The 26,805-nt window shown below is 43.4% G+C and overlaps 1 protein-coding gene across 2 annotated transcripts in view; it reads left to right on the top strand.

The window, feature by feature from the left end:
- The window catches only part of TANGO6 (transport and golgi organization 6 homolog), a 158,181-nt gene extending 131,679 nt beyond the window's left edge, over positions 1–26,502 (top strand). For both annotated transcript variants that reach the window (XM_069456750.1, XM_069456749.1), the window contains one exon: positions 25,333–26,502. In XM_069456750.1, the coding sequence (XP_069312851.1) occupies positions 25,333–25,509 (177 nt within the window). In that variant the 3' untranslated portion in view covers positions 25,510–26,502. The remainder of the gene's footprint in view (positions 1–25,332) is intronic.
- The last annotated feature ends 303 nt before the right edge of the window (positions 26,503–26,805 follow it).

A 26,805-nucleotide genomic window follows, 5' to 3' on the forward strand; every position in this document is an offset into this window, starting at 1 on the left:
CCCTAGATGTTTTTGTATCCTTTTGGGGGAGCTAGAAAAGTTTCTCAGAACCACCCTTCCCCAAGACTTCTACTTTATTTTATTGGCCAGAACTCTCTCACATAATATCATTCATAATTATTAGCTGCAAGGGAGCCCGACAGAAAATTTATCTGGTATATTGCTACTCTGAACAAAATTGAATTTTAGACAGCAAGGAAGATGGCAGGAAATGGACATTGGATAGGCAACTAACAATGATGCAAAGGGGAATGGGGAAGAACGACCTGGCTGACTCATAAAACCTTCTGTAGAGACAGAATGCTCAGGAGCTGGGAGCACTCACCTGGAGGGGTTGGAGGTTCCAGGTTATTATCGGTCCTAGGACCTTGATGGGGATGAGCGACTGTGTATAATTTGTATAATTAAATAAATCGCTACAGGGTACATATTGCTCTTGTTGAGATGCTTTTGTACAAGAGGGAGTTAAGAAGGATCAGTGTTTTTCATCCATTGTTAAGATTTGCAAAACTCTTGGCAAATATATCATTGTCACCTAAGTTGTTAACAAAAGGGAAACTGAGTGAGGGGTAAACAGGAACTCTGTACTATCTTTGCAACTTTTCTGTAAATCTAAGATTATTTCAAAATAAAAATTTATTTAAAATGTACTTTACAACGCTATTAAAAGAAATCTACAAAACTGTGTAAGTGCACACACCCTTACTGAGAGAGAGAGGGAGAGTGTGTGTGTAAAGCAAAGGAAAATGGCATTAGTAAAATCAGAGAAGAAATAAATAGAAACTGTATCCAGATTTCTCACATCTGTGTGTAGCCAATGAAGGCAACATTGCTCGTCTGTGTCACCAGTACTAAAATAATTTATGGCCACGGAAGATTTTTGTCATTTTCAAAAAAGCCATGTGAATGAAAAGCCTCCTATATTCCAGTCCACCCCTAGTCTGCACTCACTTAAACTTGTAAATTGTGCTTACTCAGGGAATAAAGAAAAGGAAATGAGATGGGATGAATGTATGATTTCCTCTTCCTGGTGCATCCTTGAGACCAGGTGTGTTAAATCTTGTAATCGTAGGTGTGATTATAATCAGGGGCATGTTAATGAGAAGCGGAGATAACCACAAAGCTTCCAATCTGGGATTTCTCTTTATGGCTCTGTTTTGCCCCCAGGAACAGCTGAAATGAAAATGCCACTTTGTTGATGAAGTTTTATGTATTTTTTTTCCTTCTAATCACCATCTCTCAGACTATAGAGCGCCAAAAGATAATACCAGGTTGCAGCGAATTCTCTGTTGCTTGTAGATGTGCCTGCCAAGGACCTCTGTGGTTATGGCAGCTTGAAAAGGAGGTAGAGGTTCAGAAGATCAGGAGATAAATTGGGATCAGAGAGGGAAAATATCACCACCCTTAACTCAGGTAGTTTTTACCTCTTTCCCGTTTGAAAATAGCCAGAGTTTTGTGCAGTCAACACAGTATCCACATTGGAGGGAAATGCTGTGATCACTTTCTTGTTGAAAAACTTACTTTCTCTGCTTAGCCTGGTGTTGGCCTGTGACTGTATCTGTTTGTTACATAGCCTGAAGCCTAGTAGAAGCCAAAAGGACCCCACTCCCCCCGCCTCCCCACTCCCCATCCATCCCCACCTTTAAACCCATTCTACCTTACCCTTGCTGAAAAACAAATTTACTAGAAATACCCAGGAGAGGCGATACGGTCAGACCTGCGCTTTCTGTTGGCCTCAGAGTTGAGAAGAGCCCTTCTCAACATGAGTAGACGAGCTAAGCAAGAGAATGAGGAAGTTGTGCGTAGCTACCCAGCTCTCCCCAAGTTAGAGCTTTGCACAGTGAATTGTTTAAGTATCGTAAATGTATAGAGCATCTATATTCATAAATTCATTCCAAAGACAATAATTGGGGCAGTAGTCACTGCGTGATGGCCTAGCAGACTGGCCCTCCTTCAAATAACACCCATAAACTCTGGACGTAATATAATGAACGGCTACTGGAAACCCCTGGAGTGGGGTTAGAAGCAGGCAGATGCTTATTCAAGTCCGTGCTTAGAGGAGAGGTGACTCGCACGTGAGTTTCGTTCTCTTGGCTTTTAACCTAGGGACAGGTGTACTCTGCAAGGCATATGATACAGTATGGGCACTAGTGGAGAGAGCGCTCTTTCTGGCCTGTAGAACCAAAAGATTGAATCTGGGGAAACTATAGCTGCAAGAGAAAGAGGGGCTATGCTGGAAGGGAAAAGTGCAGACAGAGGATTCCAAATTCTGTCTGCCTACTTCTCTGGCTAACCCCTGAACCAAGCAAGATAACTGCCTGCTTCAAAACAAAAACAGACCACCCACTGGAGAAGAACAGAAGCCAGAGTCTCCATAATTTAACATCCATAATGTCCTGGACACAAGTCCTAATTACTCGATATATGCAAAACCAGGAAAACGGAACATACTCATAAACGAGAAAAAAATCAGCTGAGATCAACCCAAGATGATCCTGGTGTTGGAATTATAAGAAAAGGATTTTTTTTTTTTTTTTTTTTTTTGAAAAGGTCTCACTCCATCGCCCCAGGTAAAGTGCAATGGCATCATCATAGCTCACTGCAACCTCATACTCCTGGGCTCAAGTGATCCTCCTACCTCAACCTAACCTTAGTAGCTGGGACTACAGGCACGTACAACCAGACCCAGTTAATTTTTAAAATTTTTTTGTAGAGACAAGGTCTTGCCATGTTGCTCAGGCTGGTCTGAAACTCGTAGGCTCAAGCAATCTTCCCACTTCTACCTCTCAAAGTGCTGGGATTACAGGTGTGAGCCAACACGCCCACCCCCCAGCAACTTTGTAAAACATAACTACCATGAATAATGAAAATTGACTATATATACAATAGAAAAAATTTTATCTTAAAAAAAAATAAGTGATTTGGGATTGACTATAGTTTTAGATTTGTCTAGGTGACTATTGCTGCAGCCCTATACATAGTTTATTGAAAGTTGGCTTGTCTCAGTGGCTCACGCCTGTAGTCCTAGCACTTTGGGAGGCCATGGCTGGAGGAGTTCTTGAGGCCATGAATTAGAGACCAGCCTAAGCAAGAGTGAGACCTCCTCTCTACTAAAAATAGAAGAAATTAGCCAGGCATGGTGGCGCATGCCTGTAGTCCCAGCTACCTGGGAGGCTGAGGCAGGAGGATCGCTTGAACCCAGGAGTCTGAGGTTGCAGCCAGCTATGATGACGCCAGTGTACTCTAGCCCAGGTGACAGATCAAGACCCTGTCTCAAAAAAAAAACATTATTAAAGGTTGACTTCTTAGAAGAACTGTGAAGTACTTGAGAACTTTGCACATAGGTTTAAAGTGACTAAATATGGCGGCATTTTATATTGAAACTCTCTCCCTTTTTAATGTTAAAAGATAATTACCAGAGCAGATTTTCTTCCTTCTAATCCTGAATTTTAGATGACAAAAGAATAATCTATTTTCTACTCTGTCTAGTGGGAGATCAGTAATAGGCTTTTTTTTTTTTTTTTGAGGAATAGGAAAAAGAAATTTATTAATTTGCCAGCAAATAAAGAGGGCGGCAGACGAGTGTCTCAAAAGACCACCATCCTGCCTTTAAGCAGAAAAACAGGGCTTTTTAAAGGGAAAGGGGTTGGCGGTTGAGTTCGGGTCTACGTGACCAGTGTGTCACATGTCTTGGCTGCAGGCTGTTGTCATTTAACAATAATTGGTGGTTTTAGTCCACCTTATCTCCGGTAAGGAAAATCTTGTGACCCTTGTCTAGACAATTACATTGAGCCATCTCCTCTAACCCCTGGACTCAAGATGTGGGGTTGTAGTTTGTTTGTTCTCAATTCCTGGTGTGCTCTTGGCCGAAGAATGACCAGACACACCAAAAGTACGGCAAACATGAAACGAAGTTTATTGAGGAAGGATGAGACAGGTTTACAGAGCAAGAGCGAGACACAGGTTTGCAGAGCGAGAGCAAGATATGTTAGAACGACAAACAGACCCCTCTGTCGTAACAAAAGGGCAGTAGAAGGCTTTGGAATTCATTGCTTCAAGTTGACAAAAAGTCTTAACTTCAGATGGATCTTCAAACATAAGCAAAACCTGGAAGCATCTTCAGGGGAGGAGTTTGGGATTCATTATTAATTGATGTCCGAGTCGGTTTCTGAGCCAAAGCCAGGCCTCCACCCAGGACTGATTTTTAATTTATTCTTTTGAGTTCAGTATTGGACTCTGACGGCAGAAGCCTCGTCCTAGTGACATTATGAATGCTGGTCTCACTGACATTTCTACAGTTGAAGATTACTCTGCTGCTTCCTTGTGCAAGAGAATGCAAAGTGTGGCTGAAAAAGGGAAACGGTTTGTGCGTGACACCGTGCCTTTCCAAATACAGAAGACTTAGTGCCTGTGTCCCGGTTCACCTTGTGCCTGTCTGTCCAGGCCAGATGGGGACTAGGACCAGAGCAGGGTGTGATACAGCACAAACAGCAAGTTAGAAGTAAAGGGACAGCATGAATGGGAAGTGTCCTTCCTTTTATTCGGTTTTTCAGTTCATTGAATGACTTCCTACTAGATCTAATATGTAAATTCGCCCCCTCAGTGGTTCTGTTCCTAAAGTGGGAGAACCGGCCTTCGAGAGAGGACTGCAGCAGCCAAGTCCAGTAGCTCAGGCTTCGAGCATGGACTCTAGAGCCAGCACGTCCGGGATCGAATCCCACCCAGCCTTGCAACTTGCTGGCAGTCAGACGCTGCACAAATAGGTTGACCTCTCTGTGCCTCAACTTCCTGTCTATAAAATGGGAATAATAAAAGTACTACTTTATGGGGTTGTTGTAAGAATTAAATGAGGCTATCTATGTAAAGCATTTAGAATGTATAGGTTCTAAAAGCTCGATATGTGTTAGTTATTATTAATAATGTTATTAACATGCCCTCACAAATATATACATTCATTCCCCTTCCCCACTTTCCCTTAGTTACATTATAGTTTTTATTTTGTCAGCATTCAGTGTCTGTATTATGACTATAACTATTATCTACAGCTATGTAATATACTATGGTTATACTTCCTGTCTTGGATGAATTTTGGTTTTCTCTGAAATTAACAATTGTCTCAGGTTTACATTTGCTACCTTTCTATGAACCTACCATCAATTCATCCCCAGTCTCTGCTGCAAGTTTATAAATTTCATAAAAGTTTCAGACACATCAAGTAAACTAACAGCTTCATCTTCTTGGAGCCAGGTCTCCTGCAACCCTTCACCCACTCACTCTTGTCTGGACTGGTTACTTTCTAAGCCTACTACAAGATTTAAGAACAGAGCACTTAAACGCTGATGACACTCTGTGTACAAGTACTTATTTATGGACTTTTTAAGAGGGTGGCAAACTGGCCAAGTCATTTTCTTGGGAGACTCCATACCATGATTATCTTGAAGTCTTTTGGGGGGGCCTTGGCATAAAAGAATCTTCTAGTTTCCTATGTAGAGAAGCCTGGCTGCAGGGTTCTGAAAGATGAGTGGAAGGAGGATGGAGGTGTCACCATTCAGTGTGTAGACTTTCACTTAATCCTCCTGTTTTTAATGTGGCACTCTCATCTGTAGCTGTACCTGATGTCTCCCTATCAAGAGTGTCTCTGAGCCAGCTGTGGTGGCTCACACCTGTAATCTTAGCACTCTGGGAGGCTGAGGCGAGCAGATCGTTTGAGCTCAGGAGTTCGAGACCAGCCTGAGCAAGAGCAAGACCCCATCTCTACTAAAAATAGAAAGAAATTAGCTGGGCATGGTGGCCCATGCCTATAATCCCAGCTACTCGGGAGGCTGAGGCAGGAGGATCCCTTGAGCCCAGGAGTTTGAGGTTGCTGTGAGCTAAGCTGACTCCACGGCACTCTAGTCCAGGCGACAGAATGAGACTCTGCCTCAAAAAAAAAAAAAAAAAAAAAGTCTCTCTGGTTGGTCCCTCCAAAGGGTAAAACTCCAAGCTCTGCTGTGGTTGTGGGGGACAGTGACCTGGATGCAGAGGGTAGAAGAGGCTTCAGGGCACCTGATCGCTAGGCAAACACACTTTGAACTAGGGCTTCTGTCACCCCTATTTTAAGAGGCACAGCGTCATCAACTCCTGAACTTTTCTGAGTTTCTGTGGCACATTAGGCTTGCTTCTGGGCTTCTTAGGTTTAATGAGTCATTTTAGCATCTAGACCAGGACACTTCTAAGAGTAAAAGAGGATACTATTAATAATTATACCAGAGCATTAGGAATAAAATGTACTATTCTGGGCAAATCAGGACTATGACTCTAGGATTCACCCAACTACTTTCTAGCATCAAAACTTTGGTTGCTATTTCTTTTTTGTTGTTGTTGTTCTGGTAACTTAATGCCATTTTTTGTCCCTTTACTATCATTTTAATGAGGTTTCAGGAGAGAGCAGTGGTGTGCGCTTATGTTTAGTCCGCCAGCTTTCAGGAGGCGGCCTCCACTCTTCCTCTTTACTGGTGGAGAAAGTAGATATGAAGGGCCCATGTGACTATCGTCAGAGCTCTTTTGGTTTTAAGCAGCAGAAACCTGGTCTGAACTAGCTTAAGCAAAGGGAACATGTTAGCCTGTTTCATCCAAAGAAGGACTGAACAACCACGTTGTGGAAAGAGCAGAGATAGAGCTGAGGGGTCAGTGACTCTTAGAATCACCAGCAAATGTTCCATTTCTTATCTCTGCTTCTCTTGCATTTCAACTTTATTCGCCTGCCCTGGAGTCCAGCTTTCTTTCTGTGGCAGCAACATGGCCACTGTCAGTGGCCCCGGGTTGCATCTTAGATCCAACGCTCAGATTCCCTCTCTGGCCCCAAATGCAAAACCTCCAGGGTAGAGACTTAATGTTCCAGCTAAGATGGCATGTCCATCTCCAGCTCAACCAACTTGGCAGGGCCAGGTGGGACATGTGGGGTTGCAGGTTTGTGTAACATCATGTTCAGCCTCTACGGTAGCCGTTTGTGAGAGGTCAGGCTGGGGTCGGTGCCTAGGAATAGGGAATGACCCCATAGATTTCCTCAACAGTAACTTGGCCACATCCATATGGTGTTAGTGATGAATTTGAGAAGCAAAGCGGGTAAAGAGTAGGACTCACTACCTTACTGGGATTGCTAAACTATAAACGTTCAACCTTTTCTAGTGATAACATAAGTGACAGTTTGGAAGCCCTAACATTTAAAACTGCTCCCTTTCTGCCTCTCCTGCATAATCATTTACATAGATCTACATACGTTAGAACTTGGTTTGTCTTCCTCTTCTGTGTCAGACTTAAGATATTTTATTTTCTGGAGGATAACTTTCTCCTTACCCTTCTTATTCTGACCTAAACTGGCCAAGACAATTGTCTCATGTAAACATTCGAAGTTACAGAATTTTAGGATGTTAGAACTAGAAGAGGCCTTAGAGACTATTTAATTTATATTTCACAAAAATTTCCTTATGCTGCGTACAACTCTATATTCCCCTCTTAGAGATTCAGGGCATGTTAGCCCGTTAAGGAGTCTAAGAAGTCCTGTAGCAATGTCCTAAGCTCATTTACCAAGGAACCTTTTTGTCATCATGAGCATGCCAAGTAATAAGGTTCCTTGGAAGCTACTTTGGGAAACGATCCAGCTGTCTTATTTTATGAATGAGGAAACTCAAGCTCATGAAGAGACTGTGGTTATAATATTCCAAAGCTAATGCCAGGAAGAATTAGCACCCATTCCCAGTTATTACTGGTGACTTATGTTGGCCAAGTGCTAATGAAATATAGTATCTTCCCTCTTCTTCCTCTTATTTAATTCACTCATTCATCTTGTTCATCTGGAACAAGGTTGTCTTATTCTCCCGAGTAGCTTAGGTATCATCATTAAGGTGAAATGGAGCACAGAGTAGGCACTAGGATTCAGACAGTCTTGTCCGTCAGCTTCCTTTCCCCACATCAGACCCAATGCACTTTTACCGTAACAAATTATTGTAAGATATTCTGTAGTGTTCCGTTTATAGCTTCTTAACCTGTATTCATATTTTTAAATCAATATAATGCCCCAATTGTAATATAAAGAAGAAATGAAAAGGATAGTAGTTTATAATAAAATAACATGTATTTTAAAGTATAACCGTCTAGGCCACCTCTAAGACATAATGAACTATTCAGCTGCTCTCATATATAAAATCACCATGAATATAATAGCAGAAAATACAAGTTGATTCAGATGTCTTATGTTGATAACTCAGGGGTACCATGAGTGATACTGAGTAGTCTAATTTTCCAAAATGGCAAGCTGTTCTTTGAAAATTCCAAACAAATCAAAATATTCTCTCTCTCAGTTTATGTGATAGCTGTACTCCTGAAAAACAGAGTATAAATTAAAACCACACAAAGAAACACTTTTATTTAGCATTTACTATATGATAGCATTTATACCTGAGGGCTTTACATGAATTAATTCATTTAATCCTCATAATAATCCCATTTAGTTATGATTAATATCCCTACTGGGACAAAGATGATCAATGACTTGTCCGATAGCTCATGAGTGGCAGAGCAGCAGGTGAGCCCAGGCAGCGCAGCTCCAGGACTTGTACTCACATCTTTTTTATATATATATATATATATATATGTACATATATATATATATATATATATACACATATATATATATATACACACACACAATTTTTATTTTTCAATTAAAAAAATAGTAAAAAGCAACATTTCTTTGTTTCCCCTATTTGTCCCCATCTGCCCCCACTGCACCAATTACAGCCCCTTCAAATTTCTCCCCACCTGGCTCTAGGAGCCCCCAGGGGATGTCCCTCGTGCCTTCTGAGATGGTGGCTGTAAAAGGGTGTTTGCTTTTGCTACTGTGTTGCCCTCTGGCTACTTTCTCTCCAGCTTTGTCACGCTGTGGTGAGGCCTCTATGTTTCTGTCAGCTCCAGTGATGCCACAGCTTCTGTATACCCCACTGGTGGTGCTGTGTTAGTCAGGGTTCTCCAGAGAAACACAACCAAGGGAATGGATGGATAGATAGATTGATTATGAGGGGTTGGCTCATGTGACTTCAGGCGCTGAGAAATCCCACAATCTGCCATTTGTCAGCTGGAGGCCCAGGAAAGCCCGTGGTGTAGTTCCAGTACAAACCTGAAGGCCCGAGAACCAGGAAAGCCAATGGTATAAGTCCTGGCCCAAGTCCTAAGGCCAGAGAACCAGGAGTGCCAATGTCGGGGGGGATGGAGGGTAAGCGGAGATGGATGTCCCAGGCTTAAGCAGAGCAGCCATACTCACATCTTCTCTGTCCCTTTCACCTGGGGGACTCAGAAACTCAATCACCTGGGCATTTCCTGCACAGATCGTGGCCAACAGAAGGCTGCTTCAGATCCTGGAAACCATGATACCCAAAGGAAAACAGGCCAGACTACACCCTCACGGCATATTTGCTGTCTACCGAGGAGAATGGCAGCACAGTGACAGGAGAGTGTTTGGGCTAACCTTGGACCCAGGTGCCCTGACCTCCCAGGACCTGCTAGCGTGAACTCTTCAGAGAGCAGAGGCAGGAAACAACCCTGGCTTCGTTTTCTGCCCGTCCTCATGTTCCCCCTATCTCTTGCCAAAAGCACAGTCTAGCCACAGACTACACCACCCGGAAACTTCCGGTAATGTACACTGAACTGGGAAAAGCAGGGAGCAGAGAACTGAAGGAGACCAGTCACTTTCAAGGCTGCCAAGCTGGGGAGTCCCAAAGTCTTGGGACTTTTCCTCCTGCCCTGCAGCCCGATTCAGGAATTATTTCTTCCTCAGAGAGTCATTTTGCTGATAATCAGATGGGCCTCTGGGTTGCAAAACCCGTTTATTTTGCTCCATCATCTGAAAGGGAGGAGTTCTGACTAAGTGTGCCCCGCTTGGAGTGACGTGAGGTGACAGTCTGGATTGATGCTCTGGGATCTGTTCCAGCCCATTGCTCATCACCCCGCGGTTGGTTTGCTCATAGCAAATCTGCAGCCAGATAAATTCCGTGTTCTCTGAGGTTGGTCCTTAATAATAATATAGTTAACATTTATTAAGAGCTTGTTGTATGCCAAGTGAAGTGCCAAGTTCTTTACATGTTTATCTCACTGAATCCTCCTAAAAATGCTGTGAGATAAATAAACTTATTAACTCTGTTTACGGATAAGAAAATTCAGGTGCAGAAAGTTTACACTGGATGCTCAGGTCACACAGCCAGCAAGCGGGGAACATGAGTGCACACCCAGGCTGTCTTCAGCGCCAGTGTGGCTCTTCCCAAGGAGTTAATCAGAACTGGCCTTAGATGGTACTTGAGGAAGAGGTGAACCGTTACTGGGGTACTGGGGCAAACCCGGACTCCCAGGACTTCTGCTTCCTTAACCACTGGACTTCCTTCTGCTCTCTAATTTTCCAGGGTTGACAGGTATTGGGTTACTCAGGATGGTAAGAAAACTACAGCCAGAGAGACCTTTCTTTTTTTTTTTTTGAGACAGAGTCTCACTCTGTTGCCCGGGCTAGAGTGCCATGGCATCAGCCTAGCTCACAGCAACCTCAAACTCCTGGGCTCAAGCGATCCTCCTGCCTCAGCCTCCCAAGTAGCTGGGACTACAGGCATGCGCCACCATGCTTGGCTCAGAGAGACCTTTCTGAAATGCAAATCTGCTGAAGTCCAGTCCCCAGCTGGTGTTCATATTTTTTTTTAATGGTTCCTTGCAGTCCATAAGATAAAGACGAGTCCATTCATAATCTGGCCCCACCTGCCTTCTATGACTTTCTCTCTCACACTTCCCCTCTTATGCCCTGAGAACCGCACGGCAGCCACAGAATAAGCTGCCATGCTGTTTCTTGCTCCCACATCTTGCTCCAGACTCTTTGTTATGCCTCAAATGCCTTCTTTTCCCCATCTGCCCATCTGATGAGTTTTATTCATCCCTTAGGACTCGACTTAAATGTTACACTCTTGTGAAAAGTTTCCTGATTTCTCAGATAAAATTAGTCCTCGCCTCCTCAGGCTCCACAGCACTTCACATATTGGCCCAGGATTACAGTAGATGCTGTAGTGATGTGTTCACATGTCTGGTGTCACCAGGAAACCATAAGTCCCTGAACACTCCATTCCCTTCTACATTCCCCGACTCTAGCACATGGCCTCGTTTATGAGCACGTGAAATCATTTCTGTAAGAGGCATGGAACACTTCTCTTGAATTTCTTTGTGCCTACCTTTGCAGTAAATAGACTTCTTAGATCTTAAACTGGGAATTCTGGGACTTCCAAACTCCTCCAGAAGGAGGTTTCCCAAGAGCCAAACTTGTCTAAACATGTTCTCTTAAGGAGGGAATTTTGCTTCCTTACTTGGAAACATTTAAAGTTTTTTGGTTGTTGTTGCAATTGTGTTGTAGACCTGCTGTCCCAAAATCAGCTGGGAGAAGGAGTCCTGAGGCAGAGTGACAGAATGAATATTGATGTGCAGCCAGAATCAGTCTGCATTTCAAAATTTGGCTTCTTCCACACTATATATATAGACATGTGTGTGTGTATATATATATATATATATATATATATATATTTAGATATATTTAGCTGTCAAAATTTTATCACATGTATTTCCCTTAATTCCTGCCATCTGAGCAGAGGTTTCTACCATAATGGCAGCTACCTTAGCAAGAGGTAGCTGCATTTATCTTATCTTTTCATTTTCCTACATAATGCATGTCGGTAGCCTATGATGTTCCTAGTCTTCACAATCATACGTAATATACACATGTTTAAGAAAATTTTTTTTTAAGATTTTGGGGAAAAGATGCAATCTTAATTTGTGGGTCAAAAATTATTCTGACCACCCCCCTTTTGGAAAATAAAAACCTTATTCTTGATAATTAAGGAAATTCCAAATGTAATAGGTTATGTCTAAATCATTTTGCCCTTGCAGTTGATGCTTAGATTTTTCATAGGCAAAGCCACGACAGTGACTTCTGCTTTTGAGACCATGGCATGTCTCTTACTAAGTCTCCTATCCATTGTTTTTCCTACCATCCTTGCACTGTTGCATCCTTATGATTAGATTATTAGAGTTTTCTGGGCAACGTAAAAAGAACATTTTTTTTTTAAAGCCTGAGCTCTAACCCCTATGATTCTGATTCTTAGGTGCAAGATGAGACCCAGGCATTTTTAAAGTTCTCTGGTGGATTTTAATGAGCAGCGAGGGTGGAGACTCACTAACTAGGACGATGGTATCACTCAGAGGCAATGGCATGCACCCTAGGCAGTGTCACTGTACTTTTCTGATATGGGTGGGGGGTTGCATTTTCCAGTCTGGTCCACACCATGTATATATTGGCACATAATGCAAACCCTGCCAGGACCTCCGATGAGTCCGTGACTCTGGTTTTTCTGCCCTTTGGTTTACCTTATGTTTCTGAAACATCTTGCACAGAGCATTGAGTTCCACTGAACAAACGCCCTAAGGACCGTGTCCTGCACTCGCCCTGCCCATAGAGATCCACAGAGGCATGGCTGACTCAAGCTAGACTTGCGGGTGTGTAACCAGGGTAAGCCTGGGGTGATTTAGGGTGTCCCCAGAGCAAACTGGCACCCCAAAGGAAACCCAAATCTTGGAGTCAGCCACTAGCCCATCTCCTGCTCTTCCTCCTCTCTCACCAGCCAACAACTTCGATGGTGCAAGAGAAAGATCAAATTCTCTGCACGGTATCCTCCGCTATATTGGATTTCCTCATAATGTGCATGTTTCAAAGCAAGGTTTGTGGAGTCAGACCTGACAGATGCGGGTTTGAATTCTAAGCTATTTGTCCTTGAGCAAATCTCTAAACCTCCGTAAACCCCCTTTCCCTAATTCATAAACTGCAGCTAATAATACCTGCCTCATAGGATTAAATGAGATGATGTGTGTAAAGGGCTTAGCACAGCGACTGAAATGTAGTAGACGCCGAAATGGTAGTAGCGAGCCATTTGCAGGTGCTGTCTCGTCTCGAGCTGGAGGCTTTAGGTGCAGAAAGCAAACAGGACTGTGTGGTAATTGCGTAGGGTTTGAAAGCTGGGGTTATAATCACCTTGTTAGGATGGCGCTTCCCGTCTCTTCTCCCACAAGCAGCAGCCTGCTGCCTTTGCACACACTCTGGCCATTTTCCCTGATGCCTTTGTTCTATTTCAGGGCTGTGGGGGTGTGGGAAAGCTGCCTCCGTCCTCACTTTGCTATTTAAAGGCTTTCTGAAAGATGCTGCCTCTGCTGCTCCTACCACCACGGCGGGCGGCACTCCAGTCCCTGCACACACAGCTGCTTGGTCACCGACTCCTGGAAGCCGGGGTGGCATGCCTCAGCATACGCCAGCCAAGGAGCACACAGTTAGGTGTCGGGAAGTCTGACTGTCTACTTTTTGTGTAGGGCCCCTGAGCTATCATCCCTCCCAGGGCTTAACCTCTAGCCACAGTCTTGGTCTTTGTCCCTAAACTGCCTAGCCGGTCTCCGTCCCTGTAGCATTTTTGGCACTCGACCAGTTAAATTTTTTCCCCTTATTCTTCAGTAAAAATCATGCGTGATTCCTCCCTCATCCCTTTCCCACCCCATCTCCAATTTGCACTTGAGATGCTGTCCGCGTTTAACAGCCAGACACAATCCAGAAAAAGTAAAAATGCCATTTATCTCCAGGTCTAGCAGAGAAAAATACTTTGAAAATAAAAGGTTTTTGAAAAGCTCAATAACCTCTGGTTAATAATAATGCCGCGCTGAACTACAGCATGTTTGAGATTCTCTATCCGTCAGGCATGGGTAGGAATCTCTGACATTCGTAATCCCGCCTTTTTTTGCTGACCTTCCCGAAGCTTTCAGTGAAGTGTCTCAAAAGCCTGGTTTTTTGGTCTGAATTGGCCCTAATTTCTTTTTCATAGGCCCATGAAAGTGAAAGTTTGGGTTTTATCGGTAAAGCATTATTCTTCTTCAGGTCAGAGCTCCGTGAATGAGGTCTAGATTGTCTGGCTCCATTCTGCTTCCCCAATTTATTTGTTTCCTGCCCATTATCTTAGAGAGGCCACTGGCCTCGCAGACCTAAGAGTCTGGCTTCTTTCTGCCGGCCAAGCAGAATTCTCCCTGATGCCCTGCGTTCTGCGCAGTAACACGGTCAGAGTGTTCCAGATGCCACCATCATCTGACCCACGGCGGCCCCGGGACTGCACTCAGAGTGCATTAAATCCATCCCCCTTCTTGTCCACCGCCTCCCGCTCCTTCTGTAATAATTCCCCTTCGTCTGTTCATCTGCTTGACCACTCCTCTTTTGCCTCTGCGCTCTGTCCTTTGTTTTCAGAGCTGTGCCTTTCCTCGAATGTTCTTAGCCACCCAAATTTTCTCAATGTGGTGGTAATAATAATAACAATGCTTTGAATTATAGATCATTTTGCTGATGATCATAAAATACCCTCACTTACATTATCCCTTTTAATCCCCACAACAATTTGTAAGGCAGGTAGGATACGTGCTTCATGGCTCCCACATCACAGCGGTGAAAATCGTAAGCGCTCTGAGAGGCGGTAGAGTGTAGTGACGTATAAGGAACCCTGGCTTCAGAGTCAGGCTGCCGGGGCTTGGATCCTGGCTCTACCTGTCACTAGCTGTGTGACCCTGGGCAAACCGGAGGTCATAATAGCACTCTCTCGTGTTGTTGTGAAGATTAAGTGAGATAATGTAGATAAAATGGCCAGAACCATACCTGGCACATAACAAGTACTATATAAGGATTAACTGTCATTATCGTTCATTCATTCCTCAAAGGTGACAGGCTACGTGACAGGCTCTGTTCGGGGCCTCAGTGATGTAAGAGTAACAAGATGGACACGGTCCTGTCCTTCACAGAGATCACAGTCTCCCTGGGACAGACTGTCCTATCACTACTTTCTTAGCACCCACCATTTGCAAGTCTTTGTGCTTAGATCTTTATAGACATCAATTCTTTTTTTTTTTTTTTTTGAGACAGAATCACTCTGTTGCTCAGGCTACAGTGCCATGGTATCAGCCTTGCTCACAGCAACCTCAAACTCCTGGGCTCAAGCGATCCTCCTGTCTCAGCCTCCCAAGTAGCTGGGACTGCAGGTGCACACCACCACACCCAGCTAATTTTTTCTATTTTTTAGTAGAGGTGGGGTCTCCCTCTTGCTCAACCTGTCTTGAACTCCTGACCTCAAGTGATCCTCCCACCTCGGCCTTTCCAGAGTGCTAGGATTACAGGCCTGAGCCACTACACCTGGCCTATAGATATTAATTCTTACAACAATCTTAAAAGGAGGCCATGTTAATCCCCCATTTGACAGATGAGATCAGCAGTTCCGAGAGGTGAAGTAGATTGCTCACAGCTCTCTTGCTAGGAATTAGGAGCTCCAGGGCTCATTTCTCCTCAATTCACCTGCCTCTGGACCATTAGGTTTGACTTTGTGTGTGCTCCGCCCCCACACTGTGAGCTCCTGAGCCTGTGTCCCTCTTCACCCAGAGCACTTAGCCTATTCTCCTGTACACGGTAGGGGAGATGTTTGCTGAGCTGGCCTCTATTGATGATCCTTGACTCTCTGCCCTATAACTAGTCTCACCTGTTCATTCCTCAGCCACAGAATCACTTAGTGGTCAAAATTAGGGTGCTTAGAAGCTGGACTGTAGCTTTCTGACAGGTTCATACCACACCTAATGCTTATTCCAACGTATTTTTAAACAGAACTAGTTGGATTCTGGGGTCTTCTCCTCCTCAGGGCCCCAGTCTGGAGAATCTTTTTGTCTGCCAGGACACTCTCCTGCCACTAACTCCAGTTCACGTCCTTCCCAGTCTTCCCCTGCCTTTTATTTTCATGTCTGACTTCCCTGTTATTCCTGTTTTTGTCTCTCTGCCTCATACTTATTTATTTCTGAGCCACAAAGGGAGCCACAATTGAGGGTTGATAGGATTGTATAGAATTCAGTTTTCTTTCCTTTTGATCTTTTTATTTTTTTGCCTCATCTATTGGTTCTGTAGAAGATTGAATTTCTAAGTACAATCAGTGTATGGTAGCATTTAACTTTTTTATCCTTCAATATTTAGCAACCTATTTTCCCCTTAAATATTAAGAAATTATAGATTGAAAAGCCTCTGCTAGATCGTATCTTTCTGGAGACCTTATTTCTCTAAATGTCATGTTCGTGACCATTTGTGTTATGTCTTGTTGATTCCACGTAATAATAATAGAAGAATAGCAATTGCATTCACCTAAGTTCCATTTGTAAAATCACCTTGAAATGTAAATGACTTTTAAAATACTAAAATAACTTTTTAAAGTGTAAATGAATCTACTTATTCCTAAATGTCTTTACTAATGGAACTTATGTTGAAGAGGTGGTCCAACTAGAGCCTTTTTTTTCTTCTTCTCTTTTCCAGATATTCTGGCTTGTGGTTATATGACTTTTAAAATCAAACAAATAAATTTAGGAATTAAAAAGAAGAAAGGTATTTGTCATTTATTTCTTCTTTTGTTCTTAACTCAAAGAACAACCCCTTCTCGGATGTTCCAGGCCAAGCTTATTGAAACATACAAACACTGTCTTCCTGCTTTTCCATTGAATGTGCACCTGTGTGCCCAAGGCAGTCCTGCTCCCTTTTCAGTCTGCCATGCCTCTTCTGGTCCTTTCTCAGCCACATCTAACCCTAAAGACTGCTCTTGTCCCCAAAGCATCAGCTTTGTGTGTTTCCAGAACGTGGCATCTGGAGGGGGGTGGGAGGAGGAGAGAAAGGGAGAGTGTGTGTACCTGTGTGTGTCACATGTGCTCTCTAAATTCTTCTGATAAAGAACCCAAACCCCACCTCTTCCAAAGAGTGTCAGACTAGGAATCTGCGTACTATTATGCTTTAAGATAGCCATGGCCTAAGAGCTTCTCAGATGGAGAATGTGTTTATTTCAGCCCCCTGCTGCAATCAGCTAAGCTAGCTCTCCTCTGGGTGAGACACAGCCACCCCCACTCACACCAATACCCCCTCCACCTTTCCCTGCAGTCCTTGGGCCTTGATGCAGTTGGGGGATGAATGGCAGGTGTGTTGAACTCTTAATGAGAGGTTTCCTCGTGGGATTGCCTATATCCTGCCCACCACAGCGGCTCCTGTGAGTAACTTTACCTCTGAACTCTCCTTGTATTCAGCCCTTGATCCATGGGATTTGGTGAGAATCCCTGGCTGGCAGGAAGCTTTGATCCTCGGGGAGTCCAGAGGAAGTCCTGTGATGTGTGGGATCCCTAGAGTTACAGGGATTGGGGAGAAGCTACACCAGGGTGGGTTGCTAAGATAGACCCATTAATTAAGAAGGAGCCTTTGCTTAACACTCAGTTACCAGAAAAGGAGATCCGGTAACTGATAACAAGAGGCTCAGCACCCCTCAAGTATGAAGCGGTGTTTGCACAAGCACTATTGTTATTTTAAGGACACAGCAGTGCCCAGGGGAAAATTCCTACCCACACCAGGAAAGAACAGAATACTTTAGAGCTTCCCTTTTTAACAAGTAAAAGCTAACCTTACTTTGACTGTTAGGAGGCTCGAGCAAAAAAATCTCTAAGGTGTCTCTGACAAGGAGAAAGATTCCTCTAGAAGAAAAAAAGAAGATGACCTTAATAAACAGTGAAAACTCTAGAATTTCTGTAATACATGAGACACTCGGGGCTGTAACCCATTGGAGAGAGTGTTAGGAGTCTTGTCTTTAAGCAGGAGCTGCGTGGCAAGCACGCTGGTTTGGGTTAGAAACTGCCTTTCTGGGAGGTGGCTTGGGGCTAAACCGTCCTCATGCCATTCCTTGGAGCCACCCTTCGGCTACAAAGAAATGTCAGCGTGAAGGCCCATTCACATGTAGGGAGATGTCCCTCTTCCCCGCCCCACCTCCAAAGGCAGAAGTGACTTCCTTCACTTCCGCAGAATCGAGCACGTGGAGCTCGCTCTGCGCGGGGTTTGTGTGCCCGTGTCCCCACCGGGCCGCGGCCAGAGGGGCGGGTTCGTGCATTATTCATCTTCTTTGTCACCCGCACGCTGCCTGGGCACGCTGTCAGGCCTTAATAACGATTATCGGATGGGTGAGTAAGCATGAGGCAGCCGCTGCGGGGAGTCATCATCTTTCCGGAATCATCTCATTTTCATGCTGCCAGCCTCGAGGAAAGATTGGACTTCCTCACCCAGAGACAGGTTATGAAAGGGCAGTGGGGACAGTGTCAGAGAGTCAGACGGCTGGCCTAGGCCACCTGACTCCTGTGTGTCTCAGAAGCTCCCTGAGGAGGCACAGGAGATAACTGCCCAGCAGAGATTGGACAGCATCTTTGTGAGGTTTGCTCACAGGACTCACACTACCATGGTGACACTGGGCAAGGAGCGTTGAGGGTTGTTTGCAGAGCCGACTGTATAATATATGGGGCTCAGTGCAAAATTAAAATGCAGGGTTCCTTGTTAAAAAAAAAAAAAGTACCTTTAATGGTATTAAAACATGTATTTTTTTCCTTTCACAGTGTCTCTCTTGACTTACCCTGGTCTTCATTATTTGCTAGAGAAAAATTAAAATATTAAATTATTAGCATGAATTTTCCTGTTCATCTTTGTATTGTGCAATGCCAATTTCAAATGCAAATATGAGAACATTTGCAGAATCACTGAAATTACACAATATGTATTCTGAAGCTCGTACATGCATATGTATTTCCTGCTTAGCAGTAGACACTCACGCAGCACGGGCTCAATGTTTTTATTTAATCATTTCTTGAGACGTGCACATTCTACCAACGCTCTACCTTTGGTTTGCTGATGAGTAAGAAAGGACTGAAAGGAACAAGAACTGTAGGTTGCCCTGCTCTGTTATCATCTTTAGTGTAACTGGTTGGTGAAAACAGGGAAGTACATAAGGAAAAAAGGACGAGATAGGGTTCCCTGGCCATCTGTGTTTCCTAGGAAGTCATTGCCTTCTTTCTGTGTTGAAAGCAAATTCTGGTTTGAATGGAAAGTGTGGCGTCTCAGGGCTGGCATGGCTTCCATTTGCTCTGTGGTAAATGTAATGACGGGCTTACCTTGTACTTGCTTCAAGCCTCCCACACATTGTGACTCCACCAGAATTCTGTGCCTGCGGGGCCAGGTGAACACTCTGTGCAAATGTGCCGCCAAAGAACGGTGGACACAAATCGCAGCATCTCCTCTGCTGACATCCAGGCTCCACCGTCCCACTGCACTTCGTTTAAAAAACACAAGTTCAAAGATAAAATTATTAAGAATTTTAAGATGGCCAGCCTGAGCAAGAGCAAGATCTCATCTCAGGCTGGGTGAGGCGGCTTGCACCTGTAATCCTAGCACTCTGCAAGGCTGAGGCGGGAGGATGGCTTGAGGTCAGGAGTTTGAGACCAGCCTGAGTAAGAGCGAGACCCTGTCTCTATTAAAAATAGAAAAATTAGCCAGGCGTAGTGGCACATGCCTGTAGTCCCAGCTACTCGGGAGGCTGAGGCAGGAGGATCATTTGAGCCCAGGAGTTTGAGGTTGCAGTGAGCTATGATGATGCCACTACACTCCAGCCCAGGTGAGAGAACGGGACCCTTTCTCAAAAAAAAAAAAAAAAGACTTTTAAGATGGGAACAGTAGATCATTAAACCAAACAAACATGGGCCTTCTTAAGCTTATGACCTTGTGTGACTGCACAGGTCATATACCCATTAAGCCAGCTCTGGTTGTCTGGCATTGCTTCAATAGTCATTCTTAGAATTTTTGGTTTTTACCAAGCGAGAGACTGGCCAGGAGTAGCGTGCAGACCTTTATTCATTCGTAAGCTTTTTTCTGTATCAGCCTCGTGCCAGTCACTTTATGAGGCACTGGGGCTACACCAGAGTGAAAAAGGGAAGATGTGGCCTCATTGTCAATAGTTCTTGTGATCTCCTGAGGAAAACATTTTTTAAATTACAGAATAACTATTTAAATTACAATTGGACGGTGCTACAAACAGAACTACAGGAAGAGCAAGAAGACTTGTCTAGGTCAGGGGTCAGGGAAAGGATCCCTATGGAAGTGGCATTTTAGGCTGAGGGGGTAGGAGCCCTGGGTTAAAGAGGAAGCAAAATAGTTCCCCCAGGCTGAGGGAACAGCGTGTGCAAAGGCTTGAGCTGGCAAGGAGCTTCCCGAGACAAGGAAAGAAAGATGGCCGCTAGAGCACTGGCAGCCAGAGGCAGGCAGCTGTGGGAAAGGCACACACTTGGGGAGCTTGTTCTGTGTCGCCCTTTCCCCTGCCTTCCTCCTCCCACTCCCCAGTACCGTGCTGATCAAGAATATCCAAGGATGGAAAGGCTCTTTCTTTTTTTTTTTTTTTTTTAATTTCAGAATATTACAAGGATACAAACGTTTTGATTACATGAATTTTACTAGCACATGTGCACATGAGTGTTGATCGATTAGTTCCAATTTAGTAGTGAGTTCATGTGGTTTTTGTTCTTCCATTCTTGTGATACTTCACTTAAAAGAATGCTCTCCAGTTCCATCCAGGTTATTACAAAAGGCATTAGTTCACCATTTTTTTTTATGCCTAATACTCCATGGTATACATATACCACATTTTATCAATCCACTCATGTATCCATGGGCACTTGGGTTGTTTCCACATCTTTGTGATTGTGAATTGTGCTGCTATAAACATTCGAGTGCAAGTGTCTTTTTTATAAAATGTCTTTTTCTCTTTGGGCAAATACCCAGTAGTGGGATTGCTGGATCAAATGGTAGTTCTACTTTCAGTTCTTTGAGGTGTCTCCTCCATACTACTTTCCATAGAGGTTGTACTAGTTTGCAGTACCACCAACAGTGTATAGGTGTTCCTTTCTCTCTGGATCCATGCCAGCATCTGTGGTTTTTGGGACTTTTTGATAAAAGCCATTCTCACTGGAGTTAGGCGATATATCATTGAGGTTTTGATTTGCATTTCCCTGATGATTAGAGACATTAAACATTTTTTCATATGCTTGTTGGCCATTAGTCTATCTTCTTTTGAAAAGCTTCCGTTCGTGTCTTTTGCCCACTTTTTAATGGGGTCGGTTGTTTGATGTTATCTTGCTGATTCACTTGAGTTCTTTGTAGATGCTGGTTATCAGCCCTTTATTGGATGAATAGCACGCAAATATTTTCTCCCACTCTGTAGGTTGTCTATTTGCTCTATTGATTGTCTCCTTGGCTGTACAGAAGTTTTTTAATTTAGTCAGGTCCCATTTATTTATTTTTGTTGTTGCTGTGATTGCCTTGGGGGTCTTATTCATAAATTCTTTGCCTAGGCCGATGTCTATAAGAGTTTTTCCAACCTCTTCTAGAATTCTTATAATTTCATGCCTTACGTTTAAGTCTGTTAAAGGCTCTTTCTTTATTCTTACAAGTCCAAGACGTGTGATGCTACACACTTAGTGGACTGGGCACCCTGGGCCCAGACCACGTGCTTGATACCCACCACACTGACCAGTTCCCATCACTTCCATCCGCCATCGCCAGCTCACTTGTTCCTCAAATGTGACCTTTCTTTCCTCTGACCTGTCATCACACACTCTCTCTCTGTTCTTTTAGGACCCTTACCATGTCCTATTCTGTATTTATTGTCTTTTTTATAATTTTTTTAAATTTCAAAGTATTAATTGTTTTGGTTTCACGTATCCCTTTTGTAATGCTTGAGTCATGGCTATCAGTGTGCTGGTTACCCAAATAGTGTTCTTGTACCGATTAGGTAGGTTTTTGTCCCTCCCCTCTTCCTCCCTCCCCTCTGCTTGATTTCCACTAAGTTTTACATTCCTCTGTGTCTAAAAGTAGACCTAACATTTGATCCAGCAATCCCACTACTAGGTATTTACCTAAAGGAAAAAAAGCTATTTTATCAAAAAGACAGTCGCACTTGAAATATTTATTGCAGCACAATTCACAATTGCATAGATGTGGAACCAACCAGGTGCCCATCAATTCATGAGTGGATTAAGAAAATGTGGTATATGTATCCCATGGAGTACTATTCAGCCATAAAAAGGATGAATTAATGCCTTTTGCAACAATTCGTATGGAACTGGAGACCATTATCCTTATCTGCACGTCTTCTTATCTTCCTGACACACCGTATGCCTTTTAAGGGCAGGTTCTACATCTGTTTTACCTGTTAAATGGCCTTTGCCTAGTAGTCAGTTCAGTTAAATGTAAGCTTATTTATTTTTTAACAGGTAAAACACTCATAAAATACAATATTAAAAAGACACAAAAGGGTATATAATTCCCCCCTCCCCTTCCCCAGTTTTCCCCTCTGGGGCAACTAGTTTTTTAATGTATTTTGAGGGAGATAGTCTATGTCTATAGTATTCAGGTTATTAAATATGATATTCTATATAATAAATACACATATATAATTATTATATGGCTTTTATATAAAATAATGGATTAATGTCTATATTCTATTACTTGTATTCTGATCTTCCTTCTTTTTAAAATTATACATTGGGTCAGGCGTCGATATTCAGCCAACTCTTGAAGTTCCAAAATAGTGGGAGGTAAATTTTTATTTTATTTCATTTTATTTATTTATTTTGAGACAAAGTCTCACTCTGTTGCCCTGAGAAGAGTGCTGTGGCATCAGCCTAGTTCACAGCAACCTGAAACTCCTGGGCTCAAGCGATCCTCCTGCCTCAGCCTCCCGAGTAGCTGGGACTACAGGTGCGCTCTACCATACCTGGCTAATTTTTCTATTTTTAGTAGAGATGGGATCTCGCTCTTGTTCAGGCTGGTCTCAAACTCCTGAGCTCAAGCAATCCTCCTACCTTGGCTTTCCAGAGTGCTAGGATTACAGGCATGAGCCACCGCACCCAGTAAATTTTTAAAGCCCACTAGAACCAATTATTGTCAGAGATGCTGTATGTAGTGAAATAACCCATCTTGGTGCATATAGGTAGAATTATTAATAAATAGAAGGAACGTTGCATAGTATAGTGGCTAAGATTATATGCCCTATTTCTTTTAAGCAAAATACAAAATTTGAAACCATAAAGTAAAAAAATTGATCAGTTTAATTGTATGCAAAAATATAAATTTCTTCACTGGATAAAATATTTCACAAAGAAAAAAAATGCCAATCTAGGAAAAATATTTACAATCGATATACAGTAGACCTTTTTTTTTCATCTTCAAGGAGCTCTTAGAAATCAACAAGGAAAATTTCAATTATACATACCAGGAAAAAAATATGAATAGTTTATGTATTTATTAGAAGGGTGCAAATTAAAAACAGAAAAATGCTATTTTCATTTACTAGATTAGCAAAGATAAAGTTTATAATACATGACACTGATGAGAATATTAGGAAACAATAATTTTCATAGTATTAGAAAAAATGTAAATTATCGCAACCTTTATGGCCATATCTATCAAGATTTTAGATGTACATTACCCTTTGGCCCAGAAATTCTGTTTCTAGATACTTTCCTATAGATATACTAGTACAAGTCTGCAAAGACTTAGGTATCAGAATGTTTATTGTAGCAATATTCACAATAGAAAAAGATAAAAAACGAATGACTTTCTTTGGGAGAGTGGATAAATAAATTGTGTTACATTCGTCCTCTGCAGCCATAAAAAAAAAAACCAAGTTATTTCCATATGTGCCAATTATACAAAAGATTTCCAAAATATGTAAAGTGTGGGGAAAAAATCATGGTACATAACAGAGTGTAGAATATAATTTTGTGCTTTAAAAAGGAGAGAGAAAAGAGGCGTCTATACAAATATGCTTGTAAAATCCGAGAATATATCTTGTAATTAAGAATGATGTCCTCTGAGAAGGGAAACTAGGAGCCTGGAGTAGGAAGAGCCTTACTTTTTCTTTTTTTTCTTTTTTTTTTTTTTTTTTGAGACAAAGTCTCACTTTGTTGCCCAGGCTAGAGTGAGTGCCGTGGCGTCTGCCTAGCTCACAGCAACCTCAAACTCCTGAGCTCAAGGGATCCTCCTGTCTCAGCCTCCCGAGTGGTTGGGACTACAGGCATGCACCACCATGCCCGGCTAATTTTTTCTATATATATATTTTTAGCTGTCCATATAATTTCTTTCTATTTTTAGTAGAGATGGGGTCTCGCTCTTGCTCAGGCTGGTCTCGAACTCCTGAGCTCAAATGATCCACCCACCTCGGCCTCCCAGAGTGCTAGGATTACAGGCGTGAGCCACCGCGCCCGGCGAGCCTTACTTTTTCATACGTGCTTTGTTGTACAGTATTATCTTTCCAGTAAAAATAAAAAATAACACAGGCTCTGGATGTTAGAAACTGGGCTCTACCATTTTTTTTTTAGCTGAGTAATCTTAACTCTTTAGTCCTCAGTTTCTTCAACTATAAAATGGGTCTAATAACCTTCCTCTATATGACTTTATATGACTGGCATAAAAATTAGATATTATATGGAAAGTACCTAGTATAGTACCTGACCCCAAAAATAGTCATTTTTGAGGTAAAAACTCCTAAACCAGAGGTAACTTCACAAGGAACTACAGACAAGTCATGTGACCCTCTGTGGCCCAGTTGTTTTCTGTCCTTAGTTTGACCAGATAGTCCCCATGTCCCCTTACTCTGTTTCCTTGCGCCTTTGGAACCTGTTTCTTGCTAGAGGTTCTAGCCCAAGCCAGGAGGAGTAGGAGAGCCTGGGAACAGGTACTTTGGGCACCCTCCCTATTCCGTATCAGACCGCAACATCGGAGCACTGGGCATGAAAAACAGGCATGGGCCTGTCTCCGGAGTCCCCTCTCTCTCCCCGTGGCAGAGTTGCAATTGCAAAAAATATATATAGTGAGTGGGGGAAGGGCGTGGAAATGGAAATGGGTGGAAACTTTTAAAAGTAGGGGCAAGGAGAGGCATGATGGCTGAAGAAGTAGCCTCCTGGGTGTCGGCAGAGGGCTTTGTGGGGAGCTAGACAGGAAGTGCTGGTGATCGGTTGTTCTAGGCGCAGCCATGTCTGGGCAGTCTTGCCTGTCTGTGGTCCTGAGGTCACTGCCTTGCTGTGGGACTGCAGGAAGGGGTCTGGCATCTATAATTGGGCCTGAGAGTGAAAGGGAGTAGCAGTCCCAAAGGCCACATGCTGAGGCATCAGGGTGAGTGAGAAACACAGTGGGAAACTATCTCAGTACAAGTGTTCGAGCCACCCCTGTGTCCTTCTCCAACCCAAGAAGGCCATGCATTGTCTTCTTAAGGAAGCCTGGGGGTTTCCTCACAGAATTCGGACGGGAGAAGGCAGTTGAGTCATATGAGAAATGCTGGCACAGGACAGTAGATAGATGGTCATGACTGTCTCTCTCTCCAGGTGCTGAGGGACGTCCTCAAGGATCTCTACCACCTGCTGAAGCACGTGGTGCGTGTGGAGCCCGATGACGTGGCCAAGCTCCATGCCCAGCTGGCCCTGGAAGAGCTGGACGAGATAATGAAAAACTTCCTGTTCCCTCCACAGAAGCTGGAGAAAAAGATCGTGGTCCTGCCCTAGACGGTGTCTCAAAGGACATGGAGGAGGCAGGGAGGGACCAAGCAGCCAAAGCAGTGCCCCGGCCTTCCAGCAGGTGGCCCTGCTGCCTCTTTGGGACTGACAAGATGGCTGACCCTGGAGGTGGCCTTATGATGCTGGTCACTTGGGTCTTCCTTGGTCTTCCTAAAGCATCTATTTAGCCATCCTGCATCTAGCCCAAAGAGTGTGCAGTTAAAAGAAAAAAGATTACAAATCTCATTAATCTGCACAATTTTCACTGTCCCCTAGCATTTGTTTTTCTCCTGATTACATTGAAGATCCGATCCCGTAGCAATCCGGGAAGGACGTCTACCTGATGGAAGTATATCTTAATGTGACCAGTGGGATTTGATTAATTGTCTATTGTCTTGTAACCCGAGTAGAAGAGGTTGGCCACCTACATGTCGCATATCTCGATGTGCTCTCATGGTGAGGTGATTCTTCCTTGTGTTAATGAGGAGCAGACAGCGCTAGTCAGCCGTGGCTCGGTTGGCGGTGGGGAGGGGAAGGAAATAGTTATCACCACATGCAAAATGGAATAAAATTATCTCAGCTGGAAAGGACAACAGGTCTGAATCTGGCCCTCTCATGTTGAGATGGAAAGCTCTGGAGTGGAAAAGGCTTTGATCCCCAAAAAGAGAATGTTCCAGAGAAAAAGAGTGAGCCCTGTTTGTGCTCCTAGGCCATTTTCGTTCACTCCTTCTGCTGCCGTTTGCATAGACTTGTCCTGATCATCAGGAGAAAAGACCCACACGCATCTCAGAGAGTTTATATCCTGCATTCTGTCCTCTGCTCCTTTTTAGAAAGATGATCGCCTGACAATGGGTTAGTGCTAAATGCAGCACGGAAAGTATGTTGCACAGTGGTGGCCCGATGCCAGGGGTAGTGAAACAGTTTCAGATATAGCACCGTGGTCTCCACGTTATTTATATATGTTTGGCCGCTGCATTTTGATTGCAGCTAAAAGAGATAACAAAAAGGAGAAGCTGGCTGGCTGCTCCAGATAAGCCTTCCCTGTTGTCAGCACCTTGACAAGGCTCACCCAGGGCTCCTCAATCGGTTCAGCTTTGCAGGGCTCAATACAGAATTCTATTACAGGATTTCATCCTGCTCTCTGGGGTGACCAGACCAGGGAAACCAAAATGCAATTTCTGAAAACTCAAGTGACTAAAGATCTATATACAACATGGCCAGTTGCCAGTTAATTACATATTTTTTTTTTTTCCATTAGACATAGGGTCTCATTCTGTCGCCCAGGCTAGAGTGCAGTGGTGTCAT

The sequence above is a fragment of the Eulemur rufifrons genome, chromosome 23 (assembly GCF_041146395.1).
Source record: "Eulemur rufifrons isolate Redbay chromosome 23, OSU_ERuf_1, whole genome shotgun sequence".
NCBI lineage: Eukaryota > Metazoa > Chordata > Mammalia > Primates > Lemuridae > Eulemur > Eulemur rufifrons.